Source organism: Theropithecus gelada, chromosome 9 (assembly GCF_003255815.1).
Source record: "Theropithecus gelada isolate Dixy chromosome 9, Tgel_1.0, whole genome shotgun sequence".
Taxonomy (NCBI): domain Eukaryota; kingdom Metazoa; phylum Chordata; class Mammalia; order Primates; family Cercopithecidae; genus Theropithecus; species Theropithecus gelada.
The window spans coordinates 38,578,771-38,605,368 of NC_037677.1; the positions used below are offsets into that span (position 1 = coordinate 38,578,771).

General features: G+C 53.0%; 1 protein-coding gene across 1 annotated transcript in view; it reads left to right on the forward strand.

Annotated features, from left to right (window-relative positions):
* Positions 1-22,748, forward strand: part of RET (ret proto-oncogene) — a 53,014-nt gene extending 30,266 nt beyond the window's left edge. The window contains exons 6-20 of the mRNA XM_025396665.1: positions 1,520-1,719; positions 3,715-3,973; positions 4,617-4,742; positions 5,370-5,480; positions 6,072-6,191; positions 7,003-7,259; positions 9,109-9,256; positions 10,936-11,043; positions 12,088-12,302; positions 12,570-12,692; positions 14,436-14,506; positions 16,092-16,229; positions 17,293-17,392; positions 18,982-19,129; positions 20,517-22,748. Coding sequence (XP_025252450.1) covers positions 1,520-1,719; positions 3,715-3,973; positions 4,617-4,742; positions 5,370-5,480; positions 6,072-6,191; positions 7,003-7,259; positions 9,109-9,256; positions 10,936-11,043; positions 12,088-12,302; positions 12,570-12,692; positions 14,436-14,506; positions 16,092-16,229; positions 17,293-17,392; positions 18,982-19,129; positions 20,517-20,674 — 2,282 coding nt within the window. The 3' untranslated portion in view covers positions 20,675-22,748. The remainder of the gene's footprint in view (positions 1-1,519; positions 1,720-3,714; positions 3,974-4,616; positions 4,743-5,369; positions 5,481-6,071; positions 6,192-7,002; positions 7,260-9,108; positions 9,257-10,935; positions 11,044-12,087; positions 12,303-12,569; positions 12,693-14,435; positions 14,507-16,091; positions 16,230-17,292; positions 17,393-18,981; positions 19,130-20,516) is intronic.
* The last annotated feature ends 3,850 nt before the right edge of the window (positions 22,749-26,598 follow it).

A 26,598-nucleotide genomic window follows, 5' to 3' on the forward strand; every position in this document is an offset into this window, starting at 1 on the left:
CTCTAGCATGTTCTTCCCAGGGCCTTGGTAATGCAGACCTTTAAGCCCCCATGTCACACACACACACACACACACACACACATATACACACACCCTGTTACCCCCAAAAAACGAAACTCTGTAAAACATTTTAAAGAGGTTTATTCTGAGCCAGGATGAGTGACCACAGCCTGGAGAAAACACAAACCCAAGAAACCTTGAGTAAGTGGTCCCCAGGTCCAAGGTGGTGGGGTTACAGTTTGCTTTTATACATTTTAGGGAGACAGGAGTTATAAGCAAGGACATAAATCAACACTTGGAAGGTATGCATTGGTTTGGCCCCAAAATGCAGGGTATCTTAAAGCAGGGGCTTACAGGTTAGAGGTACATGCAGAGATTCTTTAATTTACAGTTGGTTGAAAGAGTTAAGCTTTGCCTAAAGACTTCAGGTCAGTACAAAGGAATGTTAAGGAGGCCTGCTATGTGTCGCGTGATGCTATACAGGGTCAGGATGGAAAGTAAACCGCGTTATACCTGGGTAATTAAAAAAAAAAAAAAAGGTTTTTTAACAAGATTTTATGGGCCAGGCATAGTGGCTCACACCTGTAATCCCAGCACTTCAGGGAGACTGAAGCGGATGGATTGTTTGAGTCCAGGAGTTCAAGACCAGCCTGGGCAACATGGTGAAACCCTGTTTCTACAAAAAAATACGAAAAATTAACTAGGCGTGGTGGCACATGCCTAGATTCCAGGAACCTGGGAGACTGAGGTGGGAGGATGGCTGGGGCGGTTGAGGCTGCAATGAGATGCAACAGAGCAAGACTCTGTCTCAAAAAAGAAAACCAATGTTATGGTTTGTAGGGTGTTACTTAACCCTTCCCTGGCATGGCCTTAGGTCCTGTTTATAATTTGGTATCTTACTGCCACAAGAGTCTGTTCTGTCAGTCTTATGATCTCTGTTTTAATGTTAATGAAGGTCAGTTGTGTCCAAACTCCAGAAGGAAGATGGTCTAATAAGGCAAGTCCACCCTGCCTTCCTGTCATGGCCCAGAATTCTGTTTTTAAGGTTTTTCTGGTGTCCTCTTGGCCAAGAGGGGATCTATTCAGTTGGTCTGGAGACTTAAGATTTTAATTTTAGTTTACAACTCTATACACAAACACCCCATACATACAGGCACAAATACCCTATGCACAGACACCACACACATGCATACTACACACTTACACATACCACATACATGCATACCACACAAGCATATCATACACACAGACACCTCATAGAGTGCGTGCATGTGCACACACACACACACAGGCTGCCTCAAACTGAGAAGGGTTCCCTGGACTTTCAGTTCAGCAAATCCCAACATTTGAACATTGGTGCTAACTTAGGACCAGCCCCAGGCCGGTCGCATGGCACTGTACGTGTGAAAGTGCATGTTTGCACCAGTGTGTGTGCAGGGCTGTGTCTGGGAAGAGGTGTGCTACATATGAGGAAGCAGCCAGAGCAGCTCGGTGGTCATTGTTGTGCCCCCACCTGCAGGGCTGGTTCTCAATCGGAACCTCTCCATCTCGGAGAACCGCACCATGCAGCTGGCTGTGCTGGTCAATGACTCGGACTTCCAGGGCCCAGGAGCGGGCGTCCTCTTGCTCCACTTCAACGTGTCGGTGCTGCCGGTCAGCCTGCACCTGCCCAGTAGCTACTCCCTCTCTGTGAGCAGGAGGGCTCGTCGATTTGCCCAGGTGAGCCCACACCCACTGCCCGTCTGGGGAAGATTGAAGGGCCAAGGGACATGGGGGCACAGGGAAGCAGGTGACACTGCCTCTTGGCCCAACCAGCACAGAGTAGACTGGGTGGAGTCCTGAACCCAGGGCCAGGAGGTACAGCTGGGTGCACAGAAGAGGCCTGGGAGAGCTCACAGTGGGCGGGGCTAGGGGCTCCTTGGTCCTGTCTTTATTCCCCCTTTCCATTCTTGGTATCTTTAAAATGTTTTTTCAAAAATGCAAGAGCAATGCTGGGTAAATCTACATATATGGTGACTTGGAAAAATCTTCCTGGTAAATTGGTAAGTGGGAGTGGCTTGCAGAGATGTTGGTCCCACGTGACTCCCTTTGTGCAAAAGCAGATCTTCCCTGACGGGGATCTGTAAGTGTGCAGAGATCACAGTGCTGTCCACAGTCATGCCCTCAGGAAGAGGCAGAAAACGCTTCCACTTTTTACCTTTTGTAACTAGGTTTGCTAAAAAGCGTACATTTATATTTGTCTTTGGAAAATAATGATTAGAAAGAGAAAACATAAAAGTAATAAATACTCATTAAAGAAGATGAGGCATGAGGTGTGATCCCTTCTGCCTGCAGGTGCCAGTGTTGCACGTCATGGTGTTCTTTCTGGGATGTTTCTCGTAAGCACTTATTAAGTTGACTTGAAACTGCAGCACGCGTGGTCTCACATGCCGCTCTCCCTCGCAGAGTAGCCCGCAGCGCCTCCTCTTCAGAGGGCCATTGGCCAGTTCTTTCAGATGGTTCTGTGCCCACATCAGCTCCTGTCAGCCACCTGTGTCCAGCCCACAAGGGAGCCCACCCTTGGACATATCCAAGCTCCCCGACCACCCACATGGCCTTTAATGGGAGAGGGATCAGAGACGGAGGGGCGACAAGGCAGAGGGACCTGGGGGTCTCACAGGGGGCGGGGCAGGAGCAGGCATTGCTGGAGGTGAGTCACCTGCCCTCTGTCAGGCTCAAGAACAACGAGGGCCTGAATCCCAGTCCAGCCTCAGCCTCACTGTGGTCTCACCCCTCTCCCCAGTTTGTAAAGCTGTGAATTAGGGACAGGAACCCTGGACAATTTGGAGAGTCACAAGAGAATTTGGAAGTGGGCTTTGTAGGGGGAAGTGAGGAGGCCCAGGAGGCTGGTTTTTGCTGTGGTCACATGGGCCTGGGAGAGCCCGGCCCTACTCTGGCTGGCTCCTGTCTCACCATCTGTGGAACTTTTGGTTTCAAGCAACTGCAAGAGTTGCCATGAGGCTGAAAGAATTCAGCTGCCCGGCTCCAGGACCTGGCATCCCCAGGAGAGGCCCCTCTTTCCCAGGGGCTCTGGTCAAAGTCCCAGGGAGGCCCCTTGGTCCTGGCTCCAGGGCCTGGCATCCCCAGGAGAAGAGGCCCCTCTTTCCCAGGGACTCTAGTCAAAGTCACAGGGAGGCCCCTTGGTCCTGCATGGGCTGGGGCAACCATGCTCCCGAGTGTTGTGGCTGGGGTTCAGTGCTCTGACCAGGGGACACCAGGGCAGGGTGGACCTCTAAACCCTGTGCACTGAGGGAGGAGCAAGGGGTCCCCAGAGCACTGCTGGGGCAGCTGGGGAGGAGCGTGGGAGACATTCTGGTGGCCTTGGTGTCTGAGTGAGGGAGAAAAGGGGAGTAAAGGGTTAAGTCAGGGCCTGCCTGGGGCTTTTCCTGCCACCAAACTGAACCTCGAGGCCCTGGGTTGCTTTGACCTCCAGCTCCCAGGAACAGAGGCAGCTGGTGACATGTGGCCTGAGTGGAGCTGGGCAGGGCAGGGCCGGGGCAGGTGGGTGGGTCTGCAGGCTCTGAGGGGATGGAGGACAGGGCGCTCAGCGGGGCTGCTGTCTCCAGGTTCAGTTGGGGGATGTTCCAGAACTCAGGCTGTGTGGGAACCTCTACCCTCAGGCCACTGCAGGCCGGTCCAGCGGCCTGGTTAAAGTGTTCCCCTATGCCCCCCTAGATCGGGAAAGTCTGTGTGGAAAACTGCCAGGCGTTCAGTGGCATCAATGTCCAGTATGAGCTGCATTCCTCCGGCGCCAACTGCAGCACACTAGGGGTGGTCACCTCGGCCGAGGACACCTCGGGGATCCTGTTTGTGAACGACACCAAGGCCCTGCGACGGCCCAAGTGTGCTGAGCTTCACTACATGGTGGTGGCCACCGACCATCAGACCTCCAGGCAGGCCCAGACCCAGCTGCTTGTCACGGTGGAGGGGTCGTGTGAGTGCCCGCTCCAGGAAGGAATGGGTTGGGGACCTGGGGGCTTCCGGAGCCTGGGCCTGCTGCCTTTTGAGAAAAACAGTACAGCTGCAAGGCTTAGCTGGGGAGTGGGGAAGGCATGGACCAGCTTTACCGTGAGTGACCCAGCAATAAATGGTTGTCCCTTCCAGATAACATACAGGACCTTGGTTAAATTTGAATTTTGGGTAAACAACAGGCAGTTTTTTGGTATAGGTGTGTTCTATGCAACCTTTGCAGCTTCTCGAAAGACACACCTCCAGGCCCATCCATGCCCTCTTAGGAACATGCTGAGCAGCTGCCATTCATGCCATTCATTGTGTATCTGAAATGCAGGTCCCACAGGGCGTCCTCAGCGTCGTTGGCCAAATCTGGCTGCCCTCACATCCTTCCTCCTGTACTTACCCCAGCCCAGGTGACCCCCGCTTTGTGACCATGATGTCCTGTACCCTGCCCTGTGCTCTGTGCTCCTGGCACTGGCTTTGCTGCCCTGGGTCTGCCACTCCAGTCCCCTTGGGCTCCATCTGTGAGGCAGCTCAGCTGGTACTGTTCCCTGTCCTTGGGCACTGGCTGGGCGCTGGACCCAGGCCAGCCCCCTGTGACCCTGCTTGTCTGCCACCTGCAGATGTGGCCGAGGAGGCGGGCTGCCCCCTGTCCTGTGCAGTCAGCAAGAGACGGCCAGAGTGTGAGGAGTGTGGCGGCCTGGGCTCCCCAACGGGCAGATGTGAGTGGAGGCAAGGAGATGGCAAAGGTAGGTCCTGGAAACGCCCGAGGGATGCCTGCAGGGGCAACGGCACCGGTAGAAACGGGGTCCTGGGGCCCTGCCAGCCTGGGGTGGCTCTCCCTGCTCCAGGTCTGCTTTTGGCACCTCATCCCCCACGTGGCTCACGATGCCAGCATAGTGGGCAGCAGTGCAGGGCTGGGGAGAGGGCTTGTGAATACAGCAAATGGTCCCCAGGCTGGAGTCACTCTGGACTTGGGAAGGTCTGAACCAAAGTTGGGATATGCTGGGGACAGAATGGCCTTTTCTGGGAAGTCCTCGTCCAGGAGATGTGGTATGGGCAGGGGACTCATTGTCTGCATCAGCCAGAGGCCAGCCTGGGTGTGCCCACCACCATGAGGGGCCCTCACTGTGCAGCCCTGAGAGGGTCCTGGCCTCTTTGCTGTAAGGGCCACCTGTGTGAGGAACCCCCCATACCTCCTCTCCCATAAGCTGTGGCTCCCCAGGATGCTTCTGCTGGCAAGGCTCTGTGTGTGGTGTTTCCCTGCTCAGGGCTCCATTTGCTCCTCCCTAGAGGGGCAGGATCGGCCTAGGAGGTGGTGGGGGCCTGTGGCGGGGCTCCCATGTGGGTGACAGCCTGCTGTGTGTCCTGTGCAGGGATCACCAGGAACTTCTCCACCTGCTCTCCCAGCACCAAGACTTGCCCCGATGGCCACTGCGATGTCGTGGAGACCCAAGACATCAACATTTGCCCCCAGGACTGCCTCCGTAAGCAGGGTTTAATGAGGGCATGGGAACAGGTAGGAGATAGTAGGGGAAACCTGGGTCCCACATGCACTTCAGCCAGAGTTGCCAGGGCTGTCAGTTTTATGCATCAAGCTGAGCCTCTTGTGCATTTCAGCGTCACCCTGGCCATGGGGAGGGAGCAGGGAGGGTCAGGGACGGGGGGAGGCAGGGACACACAGACTGTCCAGGTCCCTGCTGAGGCCCCAGAAATTGGCACACACAGATTTCAGAAGCAGAGAATGGTCAATAGGGACACTGACAGGGAAAGTGTGGCCCTGAGCTAGACAAGGGACCCTGCAATGTGCTGGTCAGGCCACCAGTCTCCAGTTTTGGAGGCAGAGTCCTTTGTTCAGATGAAATGTTAGGAGGGGGCCTGGCTTCACCCATGGCTTCAGAAAGGCACGGTGACCGAACCCTGCCCGGCTGAGCCAAGCTGCTGGGCGCCTGGCCTCCCTGGGCCTATGCTTGCAACACCAGTTGGGGAGGGGGCTCCTTGGGACAGTGCCCTCGAAATATGGGGGCCTGGGGTGGTCAGGCACCCCAGGGGGCTGAGTGGGCTATGTCTGCCCTCAGGGGGCAGCATTGTCGGCGGGCATGAGCCCGGGGAGCCCCGGGGGATTAAAGCTGGCTACGGTACCTGCAACTGCTTCCCTGAGGAGGAGAAGTGCTTCTGCGAGCCCGAAGACATCCAGGGTGAGTGGGTGGCAGCCACGACCACCACCACCTCCTGGGCCCATGGAGGTCTCAACAGCACATCTGAGGTCCCAACAAGGGAGGAAATTGCTGGGAGGCGAGTGGGCCCCATGAGACTTCCCTCCCTCCCTCTGGGCCTCTGTTACTCCATTGGTGCAACCCAGGAGAGGGGCCAGGGCCCCTATAAAGTGTCCTCTGGCCCTGAGTTCTGTGATGAACAGGCCAGAAAAGCAGTTCTTCCACCAAACAACTTGTCAGGGTGACAGGTCACTATCCCTGTGACCATGCATCTGGGACCCACCCAGGAACACATTTCAAGGTCAACAGGTATGGTGGGTGGCACAGCCACACTGACTACACTCAGGGATGCGGTTCTGCCAGAGCACAGGGACACATTTCTGGTATTGAGTTTTCCGGTATTATATAGCCCTACATCATGAGCCACTTAATATTTTCATAAAGAAAATGCCAAAGACATTTGGAACAGAGGAAAATTTTAACCTCCCCTGCCAGCCCTCCAGTGCCAGCTGGTGTAGTGAGCATAGCCTCTGCTGTGTGACTTTGGCAGGCTGTTCAGCCTCTCTGAGCCTCTGTCACCATCTGTAAGAGGGCAATAGTAGTCTAGGAGGGGGCAGTAAATGGCAGTACCCATGCCCAATGGGGTGTTCTCAGGCCTTCCCACACCTTCATGGCCACTTCCCCGCTGGTGCGGACACGGTTGGCTGGAGAGCCATGCGGTGGAGCATGCGCAGCCTGTACCCAGTGGTGCCGAGCCTCTGGGCCTGGAGCCTCACACCGCCCCCACCCACAGATCCACTGTGCGACGAGCTGTGCCGCACGGTGATTGCAGCCGCCGTCCTCTTCTCCTTCATCGTTTCGGTGCTGCTGTCTGCCTTCTGCATCCACCGCTACCACAAGTTTGCCCACAAGCCACCCATCCCCTCAGCTGAGATGACCTTTCGGAGGCCCGCCCAGGCCTTCCCGGTCAGCTACTCCTCTTCCGGCGCCCGCCGGCCCTCGCTCGACTCCATGGAGAACCAGGTCTCCGTGGATGCCTTCAAGATCCCGGTGAGGGTCCCCATGGGGCAGGGAAGACCACCTGCCCTCCCCAGATGCCTTCCAGGGAGGGAGGCCAGCTGGGGAGAGGAGGCCATCCCGTGAGGGACTGCCAACACTGGGCAGACGAGGCCCGTGCTCTGCCCCTATTTCCGTAGGGTGCTGTGTGGGGACAGTCTGTGGGGTGGGACCATGATGAGGTGCTGTTCCCATCCAGGTGAGAGGCAGTGGTCAGGGTCGCAGCATCGGGCAGGGGAGCAGCAGTGTGGATGGAGGGACACTGAAATCAGAGGGGGGTGCCTCTCTGGGGAGCCTGGCCTGCAGGTCTGCGTGTGCTGCTCAGAGCCTCCAGGCTGTGCTGAGCACCGTGGAGCCTCCCTGTCCCGGCCAGGCCTGCTGTGTGGTGCTTCTGCCCTCTTCTGGTGGTGGCCTGCCCCTTCAGTGTCCCCACTAGCACTGTCCAGGGCGCTGGAAGCCAAGCCTCATTCTGGGAGGAAAAGAGGCTCAGAGCCAAGGGTGTGAGTGAACGGTGAGCCATGCAGCTTATGGTGGCGTGAATACCTCCTCAGCAGGAGCCTCCAGGGAGGAAACTGAGCACCCAGTGGCCACAGGGCCCTGGCAGTTCCCATCTCAGGCTGGGAGGTGACCTGGGATTCCTGGGAGGGGCCACATCCCACAGCATAGCTCAGCCTGAGGCCTCGGCCCTGGAGCCTCCGTTCAGGCAACACCCAGCCCTCGGTAAGGGTGTGGGCCAAGGAGGCCTTCCCAGATGTGGCCACTGCCACTTCCCCACCAGCTTTCCTAGTTGGTGGTCCCCGTCCTGGCCTGGCCGCAGCTTACTCTCGTGGCAGGGCTCTAGGATGAGCGTTCAGAGTCCTTCATAAACCCAGCGGGTTTGTGCGAGGCTGCCCAGGAAGGCCACACTGGTCTGGGCTGCTGCTGGCAGAGACCACCACCCTAACCCCAATCAGCTCCAGAGTCACACTCATCAGCAGCAGGTCTTGGACCCGTGACTCAACCTCAGTTTTTGAGAGGATCAGGTTGATGTCGCCCTCATGTGCTTACTGCAGTCTCTGGAGTGTGGTAAACGGGTTTCCAGTGCCAGCTGTGGAGGTGACAGCCGCAGGGAAGCCATGGCGATGTCGACACTGACCTTGACTGTGGCTTCCCAGGGAACATGGGGCCAGACCAGGACAGCCCAGGAGCAGGAGATCTGGGGTGACAGATGCCCATAGCTGGCACATCGGGGGAGGGTTCCTGGATCCTGGCAGGCTTTGGCCTCCCTGGTCAGAGTTCAAGCACTGGGGGTGGGGGTCTGGGAAGGCATCCGAAGCAGTCCCAAGTGGGCCCGATGTGTGGATAGAACTTTGATGAGAGGGCAGGGTGGTGGTGCCAGCAGGCAGAGTAAACGGGTACGTGAGGGCAGGTGGCAGCCCTGGAGGAGTAGTGGTTCCACACTTGGAGGCAAAACATGGTGGCGCCTTTCTTTGCAGGGGTGGCTATGTAGAGAAGTTGCCCTGGACACTTCCACTGTAGCCGGAGGTCCTGGGCTGGACCAGTGCTCATTTAGTCCTGGGGCAGGGGTCAGAGGAGACAGTAGACCAAGAGCCAGAGACGGTCAAAGTACTGAGTCCAAGCCATGCTGTGACCACACCTGTCATGTAGCAGCTCTCAGGGGCCTGGCTGTGGGGTCCTGCCCTGGACAGAGACAGGCAGCATTGCCTCTGGCTCAGATGACAGCTGGTTCTCTGCACATTGGAACTTGTCCATGGGGGCTCCTTTAAGGGTCTTGCCTTCTTCCTCCCCTGTCATCCTTACACTTTTCTCCCCTCTTCTCCCACTTCCCTCATTTCCAACATAGGAGGATCCAAAGTGGGAATTCCCTCGGAAGAACTTGGTTCTTGGAAAAACTCTAGGAGAAGGTGAATTCGGAAAAGTGGTCAAGGCAACGGCCTTCCGTCTGAAAGGCAGAGCAGGGTACACCACAGTGGCCGTGAAGATGCTGAAAGGTACCTGCCAGGCACAGGCACAGTGCACCTGGGGGAGTCTCTGGGGCGAGGGGGCGGGGTGAGGCCCCTCCTGCCCAGCATGGGACCCTGAAGAGCCCCCATTGCTGTTTTAGAGCGGCTGCAGATGGGGGACCCCTCCCATGGACCACTTGGGCCTAGAGAAGCAGAGCGAGGACTTTGTTCTCCCGGGAAGGCTCTAGCGGTGCTGCTGTGCCAGTGCCACTGAAGATCTAAGCTTTAAACATTTAAAAAGCCCTTTGGTTTTGAGCTGATAGCCGTCTTACTCCAGTCTACCCCATTCATTCCTCTCAGCCCAGTGTCTCCTGGGGTCCTGGTGAAGAGACCACCAGTAAGGACTGGCCCTCAATCTCAAGAGACCCCCATGGGCCTATCTCACCTGCATGCCCAGTCATGCCACAAGTTTGGCTCTTGATGGGCACATGCACCTACCCACACAGGCCTGCATGTCTGAGGCTGATGACTGCACTGAGTGGCCCCCTCTTCTGTGGCCAGGCCCCAGCCCTGTGGACAGCCAGGCTGAATGGCAGTGAGGGAGCGTAGTTGGTGTACACAAGAATTATTTGCAGTAGTCAGGGGCTGCACAGCACAGGGTGCTTCCAGATGCCTACCCAGCCCCTCAGACTGGGTTCACCTCCAAGCCAGTAAAACCCTGGACTCTCCAGGGGTACGGGGAGACCCTTGGATTTCCTTCAGCCATGCACAGCCCCAGCCACCCACACCTGATCCAAGGGGTCCTGGGGCCCCGACTCCCCAAGTCCTCCTATGTTGGAAATGTCCTCTCCCTTCCAGACAATCCTTCAGGACAGAGGAGGTGGCACGGCACAGCTGGGCAGTGGGACAGCTGACCTGGGAAGGATGGCTTAGCCATGTGTTCTGACTCTTGGAATACCTTCAGGCCCAGGCACCTGCTGGGCATTCCAGGACAGCACTGGCCACCCTCGGGACGCGTGTGCTGGGCAGGCCACCCCTGTGGTGCCTCGTCCTCTTTCCATCATGCCTCTACAGTTAGACTCTCTGGGGAATCATGCTGTTCATTAAGAATAAGCCAGAATGTCAGGTGTTCAGTGCACTGGTAACACTGTTTTATCTCAGGTGCTAATGTGGGTCTTCTTAGTAACTAACGGAGTTTGAGCTGCTGACATGCGTGTGTGATGGATACATCAGCAGCATGGGAGATGCCTGGGCTCCAGGCTGGCCATCTCAGACGGGAGTGGGAAACGGGGAGCCTGATCGTGGTGTGTGGACCTCCTTCATGGCTCTCCACCTTCTCCAGGGCCTCTCCCCACAAGTCAGCGTGGGTACCTGGGGGAGTCCCCTCACCTTTCCAGAAGGATTAAGGAGGGGGATTTCTGTGGACCACTGTCTTCTAAAGACGACAACAGGAACATAATGCCACATACACAGGTGGCCCAGCCCTGGGACACTGGGGAAAGATCTGGCATGTGTGGATGCTGGCTCCTCAGGGTGCTTCTTCCTCAGGGCGGATGAAGCCCCTGTCCACTGACCCCAAAGGCTGGGAGAAGCCTCAAGCAGCATCTTCCTTGCAGGCCTCTCTGTCTGAGCTTGGGCAAGGCAATGCCGGTCCATCCTGACCGGTATGGTCATGGAAGGGGCTTCCAGGAGGGATCGTTTGCAACCTGCTCTGTGCTGCATTTCAGAGAACGCCTCCCCGAGTGAGCTGCGAGACCTGCTGTCAGAGTTCAACCTCCTGAAGCAGGTCAACCACCCACATGTCATCAAATTGTATGGTGCCTGCAGCCAGGATGGTAAGGCGAGCTGCAGGGTGAGGTGGGCATCCACAGCACCCAGGCTGGGGGCTCCATACAGCCCTGTTCTCCCTCTTTCTCCCTTTCCTGACTGCTCCTGCCCTGTTTCCTATTCTCCCTCTTTCTGGAAGCCTGGCTCAGGCCCCAGCCTGGAGCTTGTGTCTAGCTGAGTCCACGGGCTTAGTGGGCACTTCCCATCAGAGGGGCCGCGTGCTAGTGGCACTCCGTGGGCCCAGAGGGCTACTCAGAGGTCTGTGGTGTGACATTGCCATGTGTCCTCACCCAGTTCTGGGCTGAGCCCGCGGTGCAGGGAGCTCTAGGAATGGCCAGTGCATCCTGGGTACTAGGGTACCCTGGGTACCACAGGGCACTAGGTGTGCTGTGACCTCAGGTGACCCCAACCCCGCCCTGCGTGACAGGAACTTTGCCACCATTTCTCAGATAAAGATCCAGGAGACCAGCCTAGTTTTTTGGTTTTCCAAACCACCGTGCTGCTCAGGGGCTTCCCAGCATGCATGTGCGGGTGTGTGTGAGAGGGATAGGGAAACACCGGGAGCACGCAGTAGGCATTCTGCTCAGCACCAGTAGAGTTGGAGGCTGGACCTGGGGCAGGACAGGCGGGAACAGGGAGCAGGCTGCGTCCAGAGCCCAGCGCCAGGCGGGAACCCTTGCATCTGCGCAGGTCTCTGCCTCCGTCAGCACCCCCAGCCTGCACTGGGGCAGGACCCAGGAGGCAAAAAGGCATGGGGTCCTAGCATCAGGGAGGGGTGCCTCCCAGGGCAGTGTCACCTGCCTCAGGCAACTGTAGAAGGAGGCGCCCACACGAGCAGCAGGAGGCAGAGAGCAAGTGGTTCAAGAGAGAACTGAGACTTCAAGGTCTTCGATCTCCACGGAGCTGCAACTGTACTGCCCGAGGCAGGGCTGTGTCTGCCCCCTTACTCATTGGGTGGCTGGGCCTGGGGGTCCTGCAGCCTCCCACCCCGGCTCCCGAAAGACCGGAGCTGCCTGACCCGCACGCCCAGGGCCCCCTTTCTCCACCCCCAGGCCCGCTCCTCCTCATTGTGGAGTACGCCAAGTATGGTTCCCTGCGGGGCTTCCTCCGTGAGAGCCGCAAGGTGGGGCCCGGCTACCTGGGCAGTGGAGGCAGCCGCAACTCCAGCTCCCTGGACCACCCAGACGAGCGGGCCCTCACCATGGGCGACCTCATCTCATTTGCCTGGCAGATCTCACGGGGGATGCAGTACCTGGCCGAGATGAAGGTGCGTGCATATGGCTGTGCACCCAGCCAGCCCCAGTCAGGCCACACCCTGACCCACCATGTCCCTGCCACCCACATCCTGGCCTGCCACGCCCCCACCATGCCCCGCTCTAACCTGCCACGCCCCTGCCATGCCACACCCCCGGCCCAGGTCTCACCAGGCTGCTACCCGGGCCACACCCTACCCCTCTGCTGGTCAAACCAGGCTGAGCCAGTGGCTGCTGCCGCCGGGCCATGGCCTGAGGACTTGTGCTGTTTTTCCTCGCAGCTCGTTCATCGGGACTTGGCAGCCAGAAACATCCTGGTAGCTGAGGGGCGGAAGATGAAGATTTCGGATTTCGGCCTGTCCCGAGATGTTTATGAAGAGGATTCCTACGTGAAGAGGAGCAAGGTGCCCAGTCCTGGGGGTGAGGCAGGGCTCCTGGAGATCCCAGCTGCACCACAGGGTGGGCAGTGCCCTTGAGACACCTAGGAAAGATACCGAAGATTTGTGGAACTCTAAGTTTTTTATAGCCCTCACCCCAAATCTTTCTGACCCTGGGTCCCCAAGGACCCAGTTAGAACTCCGCTCAGCCTCTGGCATGTCCTTCTCCTCCACGGCCTCGAGGGCACCCCTCCCCTGCAGCACTGACTGAGGTCCTTGCCACACTTTTCAGAGGCCACCTCATGCTGCGGAACTAACAGTCCTCTTCTGCAGAATAAAGGTCACCGTTCTGATGTGACCTTAGCTCTTTTCTCAAAGAAAGGTGGGATGAAATTAGCAGGATCGTCATTCTTTGCAGAAAGGAATGTACTGCTTTACAAGTGAGGCTTCTCCTGCACAAGGGCCTTGGATGCTGGGCTGGGTGAGTTTAGAGGCATAGGAACCCCCTGGACAGGATCCAGAAATGCAGCCCAGCTTTGTCCAGGGCTATGAAACAGGCAGTGGGCACCCTTGAGGACACCTGGTTCCCTACCATGGTCCTAGTTCCAGGACAACTGCCTTGGCCCTCTTAGTATTTCCACCCATCTCAGCCCCTCTCCTGCAGCCTCCCAGTGGCAGCCCAGGCAGGTCAAGTTCAAGGGGCTGCTCAAAGGCCATGCTACCCAGATGTTCAGAGCAGACCCTGCTCAAAAAAGAAGAAGAAAAAAAACACACACACACACACACAAAAGGCAACTTCCTATGATTCAGCTTTGCTCTGAGGGGTCTGGAAAAGTCATTTGTGTTGCCAGGGGTTGTGAGCTGTTCAGTTTCTTCTGGGGTTTCCCTTGTGACAGCAGATCTCAGAACTGCTGCAGGGGAAGGGGTAGGGGTTGGCCCGGGCTCTGTGGAGGGTGTGGACACAGCCTTCCTGTTGATGTACTGGTCCTCCAGGGAGAGAAGCTGAAGGCATTCCTACACAAGGTGTGCAGGCTGCACTGTCACACACTGCTACCAAGACAGCCACAGTGCCCTAAGGACATAAATCCCTAATGTGTTTAAGTAAAAGAAGTGACAGTAATGTTGTGTTACAACCTAAGGCACACATTTTAAAAATGGACTTGCACCTTCAGGCTTGTCTGTGGAGAAGCTGTTTCTCAAGTTACCCTGGAAAGGATTTGTTAGGTCAGACCCCAGCACTGATGAGGGATGTAGGAGGCTGGGGGCACTCATTCAGAGATACTAAAAGCACCCTGCAATACAATAAGAGAGAAAAAACAGCCTCCCCCAAGGCACACAGACAAATCCCTTCCCCTCAAGGCTCTTTCAGTGTGGTAGCTGCTGGCAAAGTGCCCAACATGGAAATGCTAGATGTTGGTTTCCCAAACACATTGGCCCGCAGAACCCTAGCAGAGATCTTGCTGGAGGAGTTCCAGGCCCATGCATAGGGAAGCACTGCTCTACACCACCAGCAGGCCGGTGTCGTGTAACAAACTGGCCCTGTGTGGCTGTGGGCGGGCAGCTGACTCCCGCCAGCATCTCAGCAATCCCCAGGAGGTTCAGGCTGAAGCTCCGGCCCCTTCAAAGCTGTGTGTGGCCAGCTCTGTGCCCAGGAGTGTCTACAGCACTCTGGCTGCTGAAAGCTCAGGGATAGGGCCTGGCCTTCTCCTTCACCCCTCCTTCCTAGAGCGTCAGAGTAACTTAAATGTCTTTCTTCCATCCCCTCTTTAGGGTCGGATTCCAGTTAAATGGATGGCAATTGAATCTCTTTTTGATCATATCTACACCACCCAAAGTGATGTGTAAGTGTGGGTGTTGCTGTCTTGGGGTGGGGGTTACAGAAACACCCTTATACATGTAGTCGGGTCACGACGCCCATCTATGCAGTTTGGCCAGGGAATTGCACTGGCCCTGAGCACCTGTCTGCAGTGTCAGCCCTCCACAATGACCCCCTCACTGAGGGGACTTCATGATGTATTCATGAGGCGAATGGCTGGGCCAGGCCAGGCTGCAGTTCTGAAAGCTCCAGTGGAGCATGAGAGCAGAGCAGGTGGCCAGTAACCCAGCCTCCCCCGCCCTTGCCAGCCCCACGCCTCCCTCTGGGCCCCTTGGTGACTCACAGGCCCAGCCCAGCAGTTACCCTCCTGTGGTCCTGAGTAGGGCTTTGGGCTCAGGCAGAGTGCCCAGTGACTTGCCCCCACCCACAAGTGGAGCTTGGGGACTCCACCTGAAGATGGCCTTGTGTGAGTTTATAGATTGGTGTGCCCCAAACTGCTCAAAAGTGAAAGCCAAAAATTCATTATTCAGGTCCAATGACAAGAACTGATCACTTTCAAAACACAGGATTCTTGCCTCTAAAGTGTTCTATAGTCAGCAGAGGTGTGATGTGCATCTCTTTTTTTTTTTTTTTTTGATGGGAGAATAGGGTCTCACTCTGTCACCCAGGTTGGAGTGCAGTGGCACAATACTGGCTCACTGCAACCTCCACCTCCCGAGTTCAAGCGATTCCTGTGCCTCAGCCTCCTGAGTAGCTGGGATTACAGGCACGCGCCACCTCTCCTGGCTCATTTTTTTGTATTTTTTAGTAGGGACAGGGTTTCACCATGTTGGTCATGCTGGTCTCGAATCCTGACCTCAAATGATCCGCCCACCTCAGCCTCCCAAAGTGCTGGGATTACAGGCGTGAGCCACCACACCTGGCCAACACGTGCATCTTAAATACTGTGGGCTGTGAGCAACCATTTGGACAACAGCTTCCCAATTACATAAGCTGAGTGTAGGCTAGTTGGAAAAGGCAGAGAGAAAAGCATAAAGAAGAGACTGAATGTCACTGGATCACACCGCACAGTGACCTCTGGCTGCCCTCTGGTGTGCTCTGTGGTGTGCACATGTATGCTTTTTATTGCCCTAAATGGGCTCATGCGATGCTGTTTTGTGATATGATATTGTTCCCATTGCACAGCAAGTTTTCCTTCACAGTTAAAATGTTTTTCTATAGCTTTTTTCCTTCTAAGAGTTTATGAAATTTTCCAAGCACATAGAAATGGTGAAAGAACTATATAAGGCACTCTGAGTCTGGTGGTCTGCATTCTCACCCCTTTAAGTGCCAAACCTCATGTGCCTCTTGTGGGTGTGGCTGCTCCAATGGGAGTGGCTTGGGCAGGGACTTCAGCTTCATGGAGTAGGGGCCAGGCAGGCAGGCAGCCCTTCCGCACCTTCATACTACATCCATCTGAGCAACCAGACCCAGGCTGACATCTGTGAGCATCTGTGTTTGGGGCGGACAGGGTCAGCAGGTGCTTGGTGGTGGGGATTGACATCTGGGCCCCCGGGAGGGCACTGTGAGGGCCAGGTGGAGCCACTCACTGGTCTTCTCGCTCTCTGCAGATGGTCTTTCGGTGTCCTGCTGTGGGAGATTGTGACCCTAGGGGGCAACCCCTATCCTGGGATTCCTCCTGAGCGGCTCTTCAACCTTCTGAAGACCGGCCACCGAATGGAGAGGCCAGACAACTGCAGCGAGGAGATGTGAGCGGGAACCGGCTTTGGCCCAGCCTCACTTGGGAAGGGAGGGGACACCTGTGTGCATTCCCTCCCCATCCAGAGCAGCCCCAGGAGAAACCAGGAGAAGTGGGGGCTGGGGAGTGGGCAGGGCAGAGGTTAGAGAGCCATCCTTGGGTGTTGCCATAGATGCTGGGGGTCCTACCCTGCTGAGGGCTGGTGGACTTGCTAGGGGCTCTTATAAAAATGAGCGAGAGCAGGGACTGGTGCAATACAAGCTCGAGGGCTGAGAGCTATCCCAGCATGACACTCGGGGAGGAGCTGGTAATTCCAAATGGCCCAGGGGGCACGTGTTAAGGGGTGCCTGAGCGGAGGTACAGAGCCAGGCAGGGGCAGCCTGGGCTGCAAACTGAGAGGTTGAAGCCTTTACACTCTTGGGAGAGATGGTCTTAGAAACCAGGCCGAGAACAGATGAGAAAGGGCTGCCCAGAGGCAGAGATGCTTGGTCCATGCATTCCATAGAGTGGGGCGTGGAGGGGGCATCCTGGGCCAAGAAGCCAGGCACCACCTACCTGGGCCCCCAGCTGGTGGCCAGTTGGAGCACTGTGGTCTGCCTGGGCACCCAGCAAGCAAGGACAGTGCAGGACAGACATGTGATTGCCAAAGGTTCTTGTTTGTCTGTCTCCACACCTAAAAGTCCTCAGTCAATTCATCCTTCTTGAGAGTTTTAAGGACGGGCACTTATCACTTAGCTGCCAGAGCAGGCATAGTAACCAGTGAGCTGTTTACCAGTGTCTTTGCAAGGGAAGTAAAAATGAATCTCCCTTGGAGGGAAGGGAAGCCTATAGGATTCTGGACCACAGCTCTGGGAGACCTGAGCACAGTGGCCCATGGGCTGGGATCCTGCAGACTGGCCATGCCCCAGTCCCAGCAAGGCTCAGAGATGTCAGCGATGCAGAAATAGCTTTGGGGTTGGAGACAGAGCACACTGGGCCCAGGGTGCAGGGCAGGGTGCGGTGACTGTGGTGGGCTGTCCTTCCGAGACCTGGCCTTGCTTGGGTCACATTGGCCTGTCTGCTCTTCCCACCAGGTACCGCCTGATGCTGCAGTGCTGGAAGCAGGAGCCAGACAAAAGGCCAGTGTTTGCGGACATCAGCAAAGACCTGGAGAAGATGATGGTTAAGAGCAGAGTGAGTGCCTGGGGCCAATTCCCACCAGCTGAAAGTGGCATGGGAGACTCCAGCCTCACCCCAGGCAGTGGTTTTAGCCCTCAGAGTTCCCAGTGGGAGGCCACAGTGGGATTGTGCAGAGAGAGACAGTCATGCTCTCCCCTGCGTGCAGACAGCAGACTGAACCCTTCTCAGGCCAGGCTGCTTGGGCTTCTTTTCAAGTCATGAAGAAACCAAGATTCTTGACATTTAGGAAGAGCTCTCCACTGACAGGCATGGGAGGAAAATATTCCAAAGCCAAAAAAAATTGTTTTCCATAATGGAAAATGAGAAAGTCGAGTTGAAGCAAGTGCCCAAAATTCAGATGCCCAGAGGGGAGCCCAGCTGGGGGAGGGCAGTGAGTAAGGAGCAGTGGAGACTGTGACAAACAGCCAGGCCCCTCCAAAAGGTTCCTTGCTGGGGTACCTGTGGCCTGCAGAGAAAGGAGCCAGGAATGGACCGGGTCTTCTGAATTTTACGAGGTTTATGTTGTCTCCCAGTTTTTATTGTTAACAATTCATTTAAATTTCCCAGAGCCGAATGTAGGCAAAACAAAGCTTATCGGGGGGTGACCAGAGTCAGCCCGCGTGCCTGGAAGTACAGTTTGTGAGTTCTACACATTTTCAACCAGTTTCATCAGGCAGCTGCTAGGACCCGTACTGTGTCTCAGAGGCTGGGAATCCAAATAAACAAGACCAGCACAGCCCTGTCCTCACGGGGTTTACACACAGACCTTGTCTTAACATTGGCACATTTACTGAATTGTCACTTCTTCAGACTTGGATAGCAGGATGCAGGACCTAGGACCCCGTAGGAACACTTCACATCACTGTCTCGCTTGGATGAAAACTCCCAAGTCCTGAGAATGCAGGGTTGTTCTAAACAGAAGTGATCACTGGTTCTGGCCTTCCTAGAACAGTGCTGAGAAACAGCCAGGAAAACACTGGGCCCCTCTGTGCACATTCAAGCTGGGCATTGAAAGGAGCAGATGCAAGTGGCCCCTCATGCTGGGGAGCCTGTGCCTGTAGCAGGGTCATGTGCACCCTGACAGCACTGTCAGATTTCAGAAGTCTCAGCCCTGACGTGATGTTCTAGATGACAGGGATCCTTGGGGAAAGCTGGAAAACATCCTGCAGGCTGGGGCTGCATCCTGGCATGTCGCTGCAGTGGGCTTCCCCAGAGCCTAAGGGTTTGTCAGCGGGCCAGTTCCCTGCCACCCGTCTCCGAGTTGGGCCAGGGGCGGCTGGATGAGGCATCCCCTGGGGCTGTCCTCCAGGCCCTGGAGATACGACCCTGAGGGAGCACATTTCTGTCCCCAGGGAGGTGACTTTCTAGGGGAAGAGACAGAATAGACAACAACCAGGGGGAGCCATGGGGACCTCAGAGCAGGACCAGGCTAGCCAGGAGTCCTGGGAGCTCAGCACAGCCTGGCCCTGGTCTCCCGGAGAGGCCGGGAGATTGTTGCAAGGTGGAGACTCAGCCAGAGCCTCTGCCCTGAGGGTGGCAGGGGACCTGAGTTGTGTCTAGTCGTGGCGCATGGCGTGGAGTGACTGGCCATCTCTCTCTTCTAGGACTACTTGGACCTTGCGGCGTCCACTCCGTCCGACTCCCTGCTTTATGACGACGGCCTCTCAGAGGAGGAGACACCCCTGGTGGACTGTAATAATGCCCCCCTCCCTCGAGCCCTCCCTTCCACATGGATTGAAAACAAACTCTATGGTAGAATTTCCCATGCATTTACTAGATTCTAGCACTGCTGTCCCTTCTGCACTATCCTTCCTCTCTGTGATGCTTTTTAAAAATGTTTCTGGTCTGAACAAAACCAAAGTCTTGCTCTGAACCTTTTTATTTGTAAATGTCTGACTTTGCATCTAGTTTACATTTAGGCATTTTTGCAACTATGTTTTTCTAAAAGGATGTGAAAATAAGTGTAATTACCACATCGCCCAGCAACTTAGGATGGTAGAGGAAAAAACAGATCAGGGTGGAACTCTCAGGGGAGACCAAGAACAGGCTGAATAAGGCATTTCTAGGGTGGGAATCAAGTCATAGCACTTCTACTTTAACTACGTGGATAAATTTACAAATCTGGGGAGGTATTCAGTTGAGAAAGGAGCTGCCAGCACCACCCACCCTGCACTGGGAACACAGCCAGGTTCCCCCAGACCCCTCCTGGGCAGACGGGTGCCTCTCAGAGGCCACCTGGGACTGGCAAGCGGCCACTGGCCAAGCCTCAGCCCCAGTCCCAGTTGCATGTCCTCCATCCGGGGCAGTGAGATTGCAGGAGCTGGCCGGCCCTGGGAGGACACACCCCCACTGCTGTTTTCACATCCTTTGCCTTACCCACCTTCAGGACAGTTGTCACTTATGAAGTCAGTGCTAAAGCCAGAGCAGTTGCTTTTTGAAAGAACATAGTCTGTGGTGCTGTGGTCTTGCAATGGACAGTAAATATGGTTCTTGCCAAAACTCCTTCTTTTGTCTTCGATTAAATACTTGAAATTTTTTTCTGTTTCCTAACTTCATCATTGGTTGTTTGAAATCTTGGAGTTTCAAGCATTTTTTCAAGCTGAGATGGTTCCTTTTGCATGCCTTCTGACTCACTGACTCCTCACTGGCTTTGTGTCTAGTGCCACACTCCATTTGTGCTGACGATGCTATGAGGCTGGCCCGCGTGCGCCCTCGATTTGGAAGGTCCTCTTCTCCGTTGTAGGCTCAAGACAACAGACGAGTGCCTCCTTTATGTTAGAGAACGTTTTATAGAACGTTCCCGCTGCAGTAAGCCTATGAGTGTAGCAGTGTGCTGTTGCCCTACACTGCCTTAGAAAAAGTTAAGCAGTTTGACAAATATACATCAGATTTGAGAGTCTCAAGCTCATAAAAGTCAAATTGGTAATGTCTGTTAAGTTACATTTACCAAGAGAGCACATGATATTCCCTTAACGATAACAGTGTTTTTGGAAACCTGAAGCACAAAACCATTAATATAATTGGCACAGAAACCATGAGTTTGGTTTGAACATCAAAGGGAGTTTTGCCAAGGCCTTACTGTCTGCACTTGAAGTTTTGGTTCTTCAGTGCAGAACAAATGATCTGTTTTCATTTTTAGGCATGTCAGACCCGAACTGGCCTGGAGAGAGTCCTGTACCACTCACGAGAGCTGATGGCACTAACACTGGGTTTCCAAGATATGCAAATGATAGTGTATATGCTAACTGGATGCTTTCACCCTCAGCGGCAAAATTAATGGACACGTTTGATAGTTAACATTTCTTTGTGAAAGGTAATGAACTCACAAGGGGAAGAAACGTGCTGAGAATGGAAAGTCTACCGGCCCTTTCTTTGTGAACGTCACATTGGCCAAGCCATGTTCAGTTCCCAGGCGGCAGACTCGTTTTTGGTAGTTTGTTTTAACTTCCAAGGTGGTTTTACTTCTGATAGCCGGTGATTTTCCCTCCTAGCAGACATGCCACACCGGATAAGAGCTCTGAGTCTTAGTGGTTAAGCATTCCTTTCTCTTCAGTGCCCAGCAGCGCCCGGTATTGGTCTGTGTCCATCAGTGACGGCCAGCGTTCTGTGTTCACATGTGTGGGTCCACTGCTTACTAGCTGGTGTATGAAATTGGACCTGAACTGTTGGATTTTTCTGGTTGTCGCCAAACAAGGCAAAAAAGTTTAACATGAAGCACACACACACAAAAGGCAGTAGGAAAAATGCTGGCCCAGATGACTTGTCCTTGTTCAGAATGAGAGCCTGGGAGGGCCTGGGGGTAGTGTCAATGCCCCTCCAGGGCTGGAGGGGCAGAGGGGACCCGAGGGTGGGCCTGGGCTCAGCATTCGAGATCTTGAGAATGATTTTTTTTAATCATACAACCTTTTCTTAGGAAGACATTTGGTTTTCATCATGATTAAGATGATTCCTAGATTTAGCACAATGGAGAGATTTGATGCCATCTTTACTGTGTGGATGGTGGTATCAGGGAAGAGGGCTCACAAGACACATTTGTACCCCGGGCCCACCACATCATCCTCATATGTTCGGCACCGAGCAACCACTACCCCTGATGAGAACAGTATGAAGAAAGGGGGCTGTTGGAGTCCCAGGACTGCTGACAGCAAAGGCTTTGCTGCTGTGAATCCCACCTGCCACCAGCCTGCAGCACACCCCACAGCCAAGTAGAGGCGAAAGCAGTGGCTCCTCTGACCTGTTAGGAGCAGATAGGGCTTGTACTCACTTTAATTTGAATCTTATCAACTTACTCATAAAGGGACAGGCTAACTAGCTGTGTTAGAAGTAGCAATGACAATGACAAAGGACTGCTACACCTCTGATTACAATTCTGATGTGAAAAAGATGGTGTTTGGCTCTTATAGAGCCTGTGTGAAAGGCCCATGGATCAGTTCTTCCTGTGTTTGTAATTTAATGCTGCTACAAGACGTTTCTGTTTCTTAGACTCTGACCATGACTCATAAGCTTCTTGTCATTCTTCATCGCTTGTTTGTGGTCATAGACGCACAACACTCCTCCAGTCTTGTGGGGGCAGCTTTTGGGAAGTCCCAGCAGCTCTCCTGGCTGTGTTGTCAGCACTGTAACTTCGCAGAAAAGAGTCGGATTACCAAAACACTGCCTGCTCTTCAGACTTAAAGCACTGATAGGACTTAAAATAGTCTCATTCAAATACTGTATTTTATATATGCATTTCACAAAAACAGCAAAATTATGGCATTTTGTGAGGCCAAGGCTTGGATGTGTGTGTAATAGAGTGTTATGGTGTGTGTGCACACACCCAGAGGGAGAGTTTGAAAAATGCTTGTTGGACACCTAACCTGGCTCTAATTTGGGCTGTTTTTCAGATACACTGTGATAAGTTCTTTTACAAATATCTATAGACATGGTAAACTTTTGGTTTTCAGATATGCTTAATGATAGTCTTACTAAATGCAGAAATAAGAATAAACTCTCAAATTATTAAATAAACTCTCAAATTATTAAAAATGCCTACACAGTAAGTGTGAATTGCTGCAACAGGTTTGTTCTCAGGAGGGTAAGAACTCCAGGTCTAAACAGCTGACTCAGTGATGGGGAATTTATCCTTGACCAATAACCTAATTGTCTATTCCTGAGTTATACAAGTCCCCATCCTTATTAGCTCTATTGGAATTTTCATACACATATATGCAGAAGTTCCTAAGTATTAAGTATTACTGAGTATTAAGTAGCAATCTGTCAGTTATTAAAATTTGTAAAATCTATTTATGAAAGGTCATTAAACTAGACCGTGTTCCTTTTTTTGTAATCAAGGTGACTAAGAAAATCAGTTGTGTAAATAAAATCATGTATCGTAAAATGTGTAACCTTTTTTTTCTTTTTAACATTCTAGTTGAAAACAGATTTCTGATTTTGTAGTCTGACGTTTTAAATATTGTATGGAAACTACAAAATCAGAAATCTATCTTTTTAAATATTTAAAACGTCACAAAGAATTCTATCATGATAACCACTGAGGCATCAGTAGTGGTCAAGGACTAGGGGCTCCCGTGATATCGCTGGTTTATCTGGTACATTTGCATGTGAATAGGCACATTGATAGAAACTGAAAAACTCAGCTAATTCCACTGTTCAAGGAATCGCTTCCTTAAGGTGTTCATCCCTAGAACAAAGCAGCAGCCAGCATCGAGTTTAGATCTTCACAGTTCTCTAGCAATTTGCTTGTTGCTGATCTTTTGAAGTTGGCCTTAGAGTGTGTGAGAGAAGATATAAAATGCCGAGTCCTGAGGAAGGCCATTAGAAGTGTGAGAGAAAATGCTGTCCTGACCACCATGAAGCCTGACACACTCACTGCTTCTGTTTATGTCTTCCCGAGGAATTCTCTGAGCTTCTCATGCTGGGCGTGGAGCTGGTGGGTCAGTGGGCAAATGGGAGTTGTCAACATCAGTCTTATCTGTGATTGCACTGTATCAGATGGCAAGGGCCTGTGTCACACGCATACATGTGTGTACACGTGGGCCTTTGCATGCTTTGCCAGGTGGTGTACACACAGGCCTTTGCACACCTCGCCCAGTGCCTGCCCCAGGCCCATGAGGCCCCGCCTCCCAGCCGTGGATGCCTGTGTCTGCTCACGGCTTCCTCCTTCAACCTGGACCACAGGAGCTGGAAGTGAATGTAATCTCCAGAGCCAGCTGTTTGCTATAGCCTTTACCTCTGAAAGTAGAAATCTATGCCAAGAAAAGTTAATACTAAAAGCCACCCCAATGTAGACTCTACATTAGGACTATTTGAGTGTGTATGTTTACTGTTTTATTTTCCCCTAAAAACACATTTTCTGCCAACCTTCACGAAGGATTTCTTCCCACCACAAGGCCAGCTTGTATGGTCAGAAATCTAGTTGAAATGTGCCTGAGAACAGGGCTTGAACAAATACTTCATATACAAAAGAAATTTTGAAGGGAAAGCACAATTTCTAACTTTAAGAAAGCCTCTCCCGCAGGCAGGTGGAGCAGTTAGTAGTGCCTCTCCCTGCCTCGGATGCGTTTACACATAGTGTCTGGCACACCTTGTTTTATTGCTCTTTGCTTTATTGTGTTTTTCACAAATTGAAATTTTGTGGCAACACTGAATCATCGGGAAAGTCTATCAGGGCCATTCTTCCAACAACCCACACTCATTTCATGTCTCTCTATCAGTACTGTTGAGCAATAAAGTATCTTCAAACCAAGGTATGTACATTGTTTTTTAGACATAGTGCTGTCACATACTTAACAGACTCCAGTACAGTGTAAGTGTAACTTTTATATGCACTGGGAAACCAAGAAACTTGTGTGGCTCACTTACTTAGGATCTTCAATCTTCTTTGCTTTACAAGGGTGGTCTGGAACAGTATCTCTGAGGTTCGCCTGTGTTTAGTGGTTCTAGGAAGTCCTAGGGAATCCTAACCTCTGTGGCCCTGAGAAAGGTGGAAAGGTGGGTCTGCAGAGTGCATGCCACAGTGTGTGTGGCCCCTTGCGTCTTCCACATGAAGCTGCTCCAGGTGTGTGTCCTAGGCTTGCGTGCCTGCAGGGAAAGCACCCTCTCTGCCAGGGCTGCCTGCTGTGGCCCTGTCCCTTCTCCACGGCAGCAGCCTTGACCGAAACTGTAGAGTCTCCCACCTCTTCAGGGAGCTGGGACTCAGGAAGGGTCATGTTAGCTGAGGTCATAAGAACCTGTGTGTAGAGAACTTTTCAGCGTGGGGCCACTACTGTGTCCTGCTGCTGAGGCCAGGTAGTGGCCGTCTGAGGGCTGATAGGGCTGGCTGCTCCCAGGAGTTAAGGAGGCAAACACTCTGAACACCCTGGAGAAATCACATTTTATCTTTGCAACTACAAATTTGAGTGCTGTGTCAAGTAACCAGGTATTTTTGCAGATGTCTCTGAGGTGTTAAATCACAGGACCTGGCCAAGTGAGATCTCTCAGCTGGACCCCGGGCAGGGGATCCTTTATGGGGGCACATCTCACTGTGGGGGCTGCAGAAATGTGAAGTTCAGCATGGAGGGAGCTTGTGGTCTAAGACTACCCCAGCCACTGTGACTACCACACTAAAAGAGATCATAAACCTGCATCCTCTCAGATGATACTGCGCAGTTCCAGCTAAAAATGTGCTGGCTGGCAAGCAAGGTAAGTGAATTCCAAAGCTAAAAAAAAAATCATTTTTCATTGTTTGAGAAGGAAACAAGTTTGATATTTCATACACAGACAATATTTACCATGCAGACTGTCGATTTCTTGAATAAAAATATGAAATTCATTTAAAACATTCAAGTTTTTCAAGTTTTTGTGTATTTTTGTCAATGTAAACAGAATCAGAGCCCTGTTTCTTGGCTGCTCGATTTTCTCACCTGCACATCAATCATTTTCTGTACTCTCCCATGGAAGAAGGGGTCTCTGGGGGCAAGAGACTTTGGTCAGAGGACTGCAGGGAGCCAGGCAGCACCCAGTCTCCCTAGGGCGTGTGCCTTGCTCCATATTTTGTGCCTTTCTTCTGGGAGTTTTCAAGAGCTTGAGAATTTTCCTGAAGACTCTGGCCACAGGTCCTGAAGCTCTTAGATTGCTCAGAACCCCATGGTAAAGGAGCATACTGAGGGTTTGAGGGATTTCAGTGTCTGGGAAGAAAAGTAAGATCATAGCAAATGATTTCTAAAAATAGGAATGACACCAAGGATGGAAGAGCTCTAGTGTCTCACAAGATAGTCACTGGAAAAAGTAGAGGAAGTGTGGTTGGACACTATTTTTAAAGAGATATTCACACAATTACCTATAATCTTTAATTTTGTAGAAATAAGCAAAGGCTACCCATATGAGAACCCACAGGAGCCATTGGTTCTGAACTTGCTATAGCAAGAGAGTCAGCCAGCATCACTTAAGGCAGACACTCAAGATAGGCAGAGGAGTGGGAAAGCCTTATAGTAAAAAATAAAAGGTGGGGAGGGTGAGGAGAAGGCTTCGGGGATGCTGTGATTGGGGCTTGTTGGCCTGGGGAAGCTGGAGGCAGCTAACCAGGAGGGCCTCTTATGTGATTGGTTTGGGGGACACAGGTGGCTTTCTCTGTTTAGTTCAGAGGGCAAAAAATAGGGAAGCTTGTAGTTCCTGACCAAGTTGTAATCATTCTGGGATAATTGTTGCAGAGGCTATGGTTTAGCTTCCTGGCTAGTTCTGCAGAGAATCTGATCCAAATCCTCCGGCCATATGTGGTCTGGCCATTGTCTGTTTGCATGTTCAGTCTCTCAGTCCCCCTTGTTGGTCATTTTCTTGTTTGTAAAAGGTTGGCCGACTCAAGGAAGTCTAGAGATCCAGCTCTTCACTGCTCAGAGATTATTCAGTTGTCTTTCCGGTCAACTGTACTGTGAGATCTTGATCCTTCTGTTGTTGTAGCATCATAGTGCTCATTTGACAAGAATGGGATGCAGTGGAACAACATCAGGACCACTATGACAGAAATAAGAGCAACTGTCCCTATGACACGCTTAGAACGCAAACCTCAGCTGACCAATGCAGGCAAAGAGCAAATCCCATATAGGCCATGAGGATCAACCTTAGAAAGCCAAATAGCTTTTGCCTCAAGGTGATCTGTGGCCTGTTCTACCTTTCTGTTTCACTGATCCAGGTGCAGTATTGGCAGTGGCAGAGGCCTTTACCAACCAACAAGAAATCTACAGCAA